The sequence below is a fragment of the Balaenoptera borealis genome, assembly GCF_965194805.1.
Source record: "Balaenoptera borealis genome assembly, chromosome: 14".
In the NCBI taxonomy this organism is placed as follows: Eukaryota; Metazoa; Chordata; class Mammalia; order Artiodactyla; family Balaenopteridae; genus Balaenoptera; species Balaenoptera borealis.
The window spans coordinates 76,122,836-76,131,681 of record NC_138875.1 but is presented as its reverse complement, the minus strand read 5'-3'; the positions used below and the strand labels follow the sequence as shown (position 1 = coordinate 76,131,681).

The 8,846-nt window shown below is 42.4% G+C and overlaps 1 protein-coding gene across 1 annotated transcript; it reads left to right on the top strand.

Moving 5' to 3' along the window:
* The first annotated feature begins 545 nt into the window (after window positions 1-545).
* On the top strand, window positions 546-6,034 carry RPL6 (ribosomal protein L6). The gene is made up of 6 exons (XM_082353712.1): window positions 546-1,725; window positions 1,816-1,914; window positions 2,878-3,021; window positions 3,587-3,635; window positions 4,652-4,836; window positions 5,844-6,034. Exons 1-6 carry the CDS (start codon window positions 1,501-1,503, stop codon window positions 5,994-5,996), a joined length of 855 nt encoding a protein of 284 aa, XP_082209838.1. The 5' UTR covers window positions 546-1,500; the 3' UTR covers window positions 5,997-6,034.
* The last annotated feature ends 2,812 nt before the right edge of the window (window positions 6,035-8,846 follow it).

Sequence of the window (8,846 nt, the reverse complement as noted above, 5' to 3'; positions counted from 1 at the left end):
GTGGGCAGAAATGCTTGTAGAGGAAATGAACAACCATGCTATTTGATGCCTCCATGCCTCTTGCATTTACTGTTCCAATTGCCACTTTCATCTGCCAAATTTGTATCTATTCTTCCAAATCCAACACAAAAACAAACTCTTCTGCAAAACTTTCCTAAATCTCCCAGAAGAAATAACTTACAATTATTAATTTACCTGTTTGCTTTTCCCTTGAATGTGTGTTCTTCAGAACAGGAATATATTTTATTCATTTTAAATTCTAGCTTTTTTCCTACTGTATAGCACAGGTAAGCAAATATAAAAAGTTTCAACTTTATGCCGGTTCCCAAAAGTACTCTGAGAATTCTATTGGTCTATAAAATGAAGCATTTTCAGAAAAAAGTTCTCCGCTTTCGCCTCCTATTGAGAAAATTAGTTCTGTATACAGTACGAACGAGGGAAAACTACATTTCCCATGATGCCCCTGACCCGGAAGGAAGTGAGACGACACCTCCCGTGATTGCTTATAGACCGGAAGCTGGGGCGTTAGTTCTTTTTCCCATCTTGCAAGGTAAGAATGGCGTGGCGTCTCCGCAAGACTCGATTTCAGGATCCCAATCCTTCGCCATCCTAACCAGGAGGGTATCAAGTCGACAACTGCTGGGGTCGGACACGCTCAGGGCCATTTGGGAGGCCTCCCAGACGCTTCATTTCTCTTGCTTGGGTTTACGGTGGGGCACGAAGAGGGTGCTTTGGGGCATGAACAGTGTGAGGTGGAATGCTGCAGAGGCTCCGGGGCTCCGGTTGCCCGCCACCCTCCTGGGCCGGGGAAACAGGGCCCCTCCAGGGATCCGTAGGGGTCCAGTGGGGCAGCAGGGACAAGGGCGGCGGCGCGCGCTCTGAATCCCGGACCTGGGTTCCAAAAGACGACGCCGAGCTTGTCTCCGCCACGTTGTGGATTTGAGGCTGAGGACAAATGCAACTTTTCCCGTCTCCCCACGTCCGCGGCCGGAAGTCGCCTCCTGGGCTTTGCGCTTTTTTCAGTTTGGCCTGAGTTTGGGCCATTTGTGTGTGTGTGTCTTCGCCTCCTAAACGGAATTTCTTGAGTGAGACAGTCTGATAAGAGCAAAAGTCCTGAAAGCAAACGGTTTCAAGTTCCAGCCTCGCTGCCTCCTGGCTGTGGAGATTGTTAAAGCTAAGTCTAGGATTTCTAATTCGTAAAACAGAAATAATGGAATAGGGACTTTTGACCTCTAAATATATGTAGCAAACAAATAATGGTAGTGAGATATATTCAAATCGTCAAGAAGGTTATACTGTATTGGGGAGACAACCCAAAAGTGAACCATTTATGGATGTTGTTGCAGATGTGTGGCGATTTGGAGGAAGGCGTATATCTTATAGTGGGAGGGATGTAAAGGATGGAGAGGGAGGATGGAGACTTGTAGTCTGGGAGGCCTGTCGATGTATAGCTATGAGATAATTGGTGAAATGCCTTTTTAAAAATATATGTATTGGTAGATGGCGGGTGAAAAGGCTGAGAAGCCAGATACTAAGGAGAAAAAACCTGAAGCCAAGAAGGCTGATGCTGGTGGCAAGGCTAAAAAGGTGAAGCAGGTTAAGAAGGGGAAGCCCCACTGCAGCCGAAACCCTGTCCTGGTCAGAGGAATTGGCAGATATTCCCGATCGGCTATGTATTCCAGGAAGGCCTTGTACAAGAGGAAGTATTCAGCAGCTAAATCCAAGGTAAGGGATGAGGGGAAGCCCTGAGCGTTATGTCTGAACATTAAAATGTTTGTCTGCCTTTGACTTTTTGACGCATTTGTGTCCTGCTAGGTTGAAAAGAAAAAGAAGGTGAAGGTTCTTGCTACTGTCACAAAACCAGTTGGTGGTGACAAGAATGGTGGTACCCGGGTGGTTAAACTTCGCAAAATGGTAAGATTTGGAGGAGATTGTAATTTGGGTGTTGAAGCTTGAATCCTGTGAGGATTTTTTTTTTTTTTTTTTCCCCTGGCTGCGTTCGGTCTTGGTTGCTGCGCTCAGACTTTCTCTAGTTGCGGCGAGTGGGGGCTGCTCCTCTTTGTGGTGCATGGGCTTCTCATTGCGGTGGCTTCTCTTGTTGCAGAGCACGGGCTCTAGGTGCGTGGGCTTCAGCAGTTGTGGCTCGCAGGCTCTAGAGCGCAGGCTCAGTAGTTGTGGCTCACGGGCCTAGTTGCTCCGCGGCATGTGGGATCCTCCCAGACCAGGGCTCGAACCCGTGTCCCCTGCCTTGGCAGGCGGATTCTTAACCACTGCGCCACCAGGGAAGTCCTGTGTGGGGTCTTATTTTTACAATAAATGAACTGGCAGTCTTGCTCTAAACTAATGTGTATGGTTTTATACAATTTATTCTTTGTGGTTAAGATGGAAGTGATGCATGTTAATGTGAAGCATATGAACACACTTAATTTGAGTTGGAAAACAAGCCATGCCTTTTTCATAGCATACAGAATTGTGTCAGGCGTGTGTTTCTGGAGAAGTAGGGACCCCAGAGGGTCAGGGACCCCAGAAAAGCTTAAGAATCACTGCTACACAACAGTGTATAAAGATAGCTTGCCATGTAATCTCTAAAGTTTGGTTTATTCCAAATTTATAAAGGTAACTTGCTTGATGCTTTTCCTCTTTGCTTGGACACAGCTCCTTCAGTTAAATGGATTCCACCCTATGTTTTGCATGTAAAGCTATTGAAGCAGCGTTGGCCTTTTCTACCTTTAAAATCTTAGAAGTGAAAATGCAATAGTGTGAATAAAGTGTTTCAAGTAACTACAAGATTGTAGTGAAGGTTTCACTGACCTCACAACCAGCTCTACTGACTTGATTAGATTATTTAAATAAGTTGGACCTATGGCCTCTCTCCAGCCTAGGTATTATCCTACTGAAGATGTGCCTCGAAAGCTGTTGAGTCACGGCAAAAAACCCTTCAGTAAGCATGTGAGGAAACTGCGCGCTAGCATCACTCCGGGGACCATTCTCATTATCCTCACTGGGCGCCACAGAGGCAAGGTGAGCAGAGCATGACACTTGAGATACCTGGAGTACTTGATCCTAATAAGTTTGCGCTCAGGATAGGATTTGTTTACCTGTGTTAACTGCAGTTAGTAGCAAGAGGTTCTGTGGGAGAGGTGAGAGTGATCCATAACAAAACCAACAACCCAGTCACTATCATAACGTGTTTAGTCAATAATAGACAATAACTTATTACCATTTCCTGTCATTGGTAATACTACTTGTTACAAGTGATTCAGATGTCCCTGTACCCAAAAATGTTTATGTATTTGAGTTAACTTCTTAGGATGGATTTGCAGGGATAGAATTACTGAGTTAAAGGGTATTAGTTTTTTTTAATGTTAAAAGTAGTGGCTGCTCATTAAAAATCAAGCATACAAAAGTACTGCTCGTATCCTAGAGTCACCCCTGTTATTAGTTTGGTAAGTTACTTCCAGAACTGCTGCACGCATACATATGTAGAAATTTCCTTTTTTACCAAATTTAGGAACCTGTGATTTGATTAATTCAGAAGTCAGTTTCTAATTTGTGGAACCATCTAGCATTTCTTTTTAATCTACAGAGGGTCATTTTCCTGAAGCAGCTGAGCAGTGGCTTGCTACTTGTGACTGGTAAGAAGATCCTTGGATTTAATATACTCTGAAATTTGCAGGTCTCCCCACCTTCAGTTTTACTGAGAAATAATTTATATGCATCACTCTTGCGAGTTTAAGGTGTACAACATGATGGTTTGGTTTATACATATTGTGAAATAATTACCGCAATAGGTTCAATACCCATCTTCGCATTTAGATAAAAGAAAAAACTTTTTTCCTTGTGATGAAAACTTAGGATTTACTCTTTTGAAGGTTGTGTTTTTTATTTAAAAAAAATTTTTTTTTAATATTTATTTTGGCTGTGCCTGGTCTTTGTTGTGGCATGTGGGATCTTCATTGTGGCATGCGGGATCAGTTGTGGCATGCTTGTGGGATCTAGTTCCCTGAGCAGGGAACGAACCTGGGCCTCTTGCATTAAGAGCGCAGTCTTACCCACTGGACCACCAGGGAAGTCCTGAAGCATTAGTTTTTAAATGCTTGAAGTATACACTTTGCTCCCACCTAAATAGAAGTTTCAGTGTCATGAGATTCTTTGCCCGATTTCATTGCCTTATGTACACGGGAGTTCTGAAGAAGCAGGTATTTAAAGTTTGCATGGCAACATATCACCAGCTATAAATGCCACCTAAAATGCAGAATGGTTGGCTACTAACTCCAAAGAATGCATCCTTCATAAGACTTGTAATTGGTCTGCCACTTGGCACCAGGATGGAGTTCCTGGATAGGGGAAAAGTGAACTGTTTACTCCAAAAAACAGTGCTCAGTTTAAATTTGTCCTCAAGGACCAGTGATTTTTGACCAACCTCTATAAGCGACTACGCTCTCTCCTGATCTGGGTAACTTTAAAATTTGAGGGTTGGGGGAACCTTGGACAAACAGATCTTGAAAAAAGCCTTGATGCTGACAGTAGAAAGCAGTTTGGAATTTCTTTGGATCCAGAGAAAAGTTAGAACTTCACCAGGTTTCTTCAAATCCAGTCAGTTCTTGAATCTTTGCATCCCCTTTCCCCTCACTATATTTTCCCCCCTTAGGGCCTCTGTCCCTCAATCGAGTTCCTCTGCGGAGAACACACCAGAAATTTGTCATTGCCACTTCCACCAAAATTGATATCAGTGGTGTGAAAATCCCAGAACATCTCACTGATGCTTATTTCAAGAAGAAGAAACTGCGTAAGCCCAGGCACCAGGAAGGTGAGATCTTCGACACAGAGAGAGAGGTAAGCTATTTCAGTCTTTGCCTCTAATAGCTCTGGCTCTCCTACTTGGGAGTGAAAATAAACAAGGTTAAGAATTGTTGGGAAAAGAAAAGCTGTAAATAATGAGGACTATCTGGGAAATATTTTTCCAGATTCTGCTAAATTCAGTAGTTCTTAATGGCAGCTAGGAGCTCAACTCAGAATCCTGAGGTTTTAGTGAAACTCCATGACCTACTGTTCTGTTGGGAATTTACGATCATTTATCCTTTGGGTATTAAAGTAGACAAAAGGATAAGAGTTGCTATTTTTAGTATTTTTTTAATATATTTATTTTAATTTTGGCTGCATCAGGTCTTCATTGCTGTACGTGGGCTTTTCTCTGGTTGTGCCGAGTGGGGGTTACTCTTTGTTGTGGTGCGTGGGATTCTCATTGTGGTGTCTTCACTTGTTGCCGAGCATGGGCTCTGGAGCGCAGGCTCAGTACTTGTGGCGCATGGCCTTAGTTGCTCCACAGCCTGTGGGATCTTGCCTGACCAGGGCTCGAATCCATGTCCCCTGCATTGGCAGGTGGATTCTTAACCACTGCGCCACCAGGGAAGCCCAAGGGTTGCTATTATTATATTAAAAATAGGTTGTATTTCACAGCCCTCCAAGGAGAGGATTATCAAAATTGACTTCTAGGGACTTTCCTTGTGGCGCAGTGGTTAAGAATCCACCTGCCAATGCAAGGGACACGGATTCTAGCCCTGGTCCGGGAAGATCCCACATGCCACGGAGCAGCTAAGCCCGTGTTCCGCAACAAGAGAAGCCACCACAATGAAGAGTAGCCCCCGCTCGCCACAACTAGAGAAGGCCTGTGCGCAGCAACGAAGACCTAACACAACTAGAAATAAAAATAAATTAACTAATTTTTAAAAATTGCCTTCTAAATATTCCTGGGATTGAATACTTGTGACGTAGGATTTCTTAGTTAATGTGGAGTTTGGTACTTGTGCCCCTTTTTTTTTATGATTTTTCTTTTTGTTTAGAAATACGAGATTACAGAGCAGCGGAAGGTTGATCAGAAAGCTGTGGACTCACAAATTCTGCGAAGAATCAAAGCTGTTCCTCAGCTCCAGGGCTACCTCCGCTCTGTGTTTGCTCTTACAAACGGAATTTATCCTCACAAAGTAGTGTTCTAAACTTCTTACAAAGAACCTAATTAAATAATTCCAGTCCATTTCCTTTGTGTCTTTTTTCTTTTTCTTTTTTTTAAATCTGTCTGGAGGTGTGGTATGACTCAGCCAACTTGATGGGATGTTAGCCTCTACTAAGAGGAGTGGGACTGGAGGGGAGTGCTGTCAGCTGCAGTGGAATCCCCTCTTTGGATCAACATTCTTAGCTTCCTAAGTGTCTTCTCAGCTTTTTCACCCGGCACCTACCAATACAAAGCAGTGGCATTTCCCCAGCCATCACTGAACAGGTCAGTACTAACTGTACATGGATAAGAAACAACCGGGGGCTCTCAGGCCACAAACTTTCCTCCCTTTCCATGACTTAACATCCATTTCTGCCCAATTCAGCCCCTCTCCATAGTCATTACTATTAGTTTCTTGTGTATCTAGTTTCTTAAAGCATACACAACAGATTAGTATAATTATTTACCTTTCCCCGTTTTTAACCAAAAACCCCATGTGCAGTACATGCTGTTATATAGATAACAAATGAATTTGATTATTCCATATGAGTCCATCTTTACTGCTGCATAGTGTAGTAGTGCATTGTATGGATATTTGGGTTTCCATCATTTGTAATTATACAGGTTTCCCCTGCTATCCAAAAGTAGAGTATGCTTCTGAAACCTTTTGTAAGCCAAAATGGCATAAAGTGAAGAAATTACCTTATGACCCATCTTGCTAACAGAGGCATAAAATGGGATAAAACACAGATGCTCACAGTTCAAAGTGATGGCTCTGGATGCTGAGATGCCAGAGTGTAGTTCCAGGGAAGGAGCTTGGTGGTGCCACTCCCATTGCCCAGACATGCTGCCATCTCTAGTGGCTCTCTGCAAAACAAACCGCTGTTTTCCCCCTTTGCCTCTTTTCATTAAAGTGAAAATCTTGATTTTTTTCCAGTTAACAAAGACAGGTACGAATGAAGTTCTTTCGGTTAAAGCAAACTTTCAGAAAGTGCTGGGTAACGGAGTGCGATGTAGTGAGTAATTTGCGGTGTGCGTACAGATGGGCAAGCACCAGGTAAGAAGTAGCTTTTTGCTGAGTCAAAGGATTTAGGCAGTTTTGGTAGATGGTGCCAAACTGCCCTCCATGGAGGTTGTACCAATTTATACTCATGTATAAGAGTGCCTGTTACCCTACAGGCTCCCTGAAACGATGGGTCCTTAGACTTGGGTTTTTGGCAATAGATAGGTGAAAAATCACTGATGGGTTTTTTTTTTTTGTAAACCAAAGGCACATTTTGGCCAACCCAATTTTTTTTTTTAATTTTATTAATTAATTAATTAATTTTTAAAAAATTTATGGCTGTGTTGGATCCTCGTTTCTGTGCGAGGGCTTTCTCTAGTTGTGGCGAGTGGGGGCCACTCTTCATCGCGGTGTGCGGTCCTCTCACTATCGCGGCCTCTCTTGTTGCGGAGCACAGGCTCCAGACGTGCAGGCTCAGTAGTTGTGGCTCACGGGCCCAGTTGCTCCACGGCATGTGGGATCCTCCCAGACCAGGGCTCGAACCCGTGTCCCCTGCATTGGCAGGCAGATTCTCAACCACTGCGCCACCAGGGAAGCCCCCACTGATGGGTTTTTAAAGTTGGTTTTATTGATAATTTACATTTGGTAAAATTGACTTTTTTGTGTGCAGTGCTGTGGCATCTGTGCAGTTTGGGAAGCACCACCAGAGTTCCTTCCAAAAGTCAGTTCCCATTCCTAGTAACCACTGATCAAATTTTTGTTTTTCTAGTTTTGTCTTTTCCAGAACATTATGTAATATGTTTTGTGGCATAATATCTGTGACATTTGTTCACATTAATGGTTCAGTAGTTCTTTTTATTGTCAGTCAGCATTCTGTTGTATCAGTGTGTCACTGTTTATTCTAAAATAATACCCATTGAAAGATATTTGGGTGGTTTATAATTATTGGAGATTATGAATAAAGCCACTATAAACATTCACATACAGGGTTTTGTGTGGACATATGTTTTCATTTCTCTTGGGTTAGAATACTTACAAGTAGGATTGGCTGGGTTGTGTAGTTTAACTTTGTAAGAAAGTTTCAAACCCATTTTGTATCCCACCAGCAATGCGTAACAGTTCCAATTATTCCACTTCCTTCTCAGCACTGGCTATTTTCAGGTTTTTGTTTTATTTTTTTTTTAATTGAGGTATGATTGACAGGTTAGTTTTAGGTGTACAGCATATTTGTTATTGGTTAATATTGCAAAATGATCACAGTAAGTCTAGTTGACACGCAATACCATACAGTTATAAGATTTTTTTTTCTTGTGATGAGAACTTATAGAACTTTTAAGATCTATTCTTAATGACTTTTAAATATACAATATAGTGTTATTAACAATAGTCATCATGCTGTACATGACATTCCCTTGATTGTCCTTTTTAATTCTAATGGTTCTAGTAAGTTTGTACTGATAGGTATATAGTGATAGGTTCTGATGCATTTTTTGAAACAAATCCCAACATCACTTCTGACTAAAGCCCTTCAAGTGGCTCCTTATCACTCTAAGGTTTGGCTCCAAAATTATGGCCACGAGTCCTCTGATTGGCCCATTTCTCCAGTTGACTCATTTTTACTCTGCCCCTCACCATATTAAGTTTCTTTTAGTTCCTCAAATTGGGCTGTTTTGCCTGCTTCATAGCTTTTGCACAACCTGTATGTTGAACTGCCCTTCCTACCATGTGACTGGCCCCTACTAAATAGTAATGATAATTTGACTTGTCAAGTAGGTTACCCAGGAGCAAGGAAACATTGCTCAGGCCAATGCAAGCATCTGGTCCACTTGACAGATGTATTTGTTATGATAA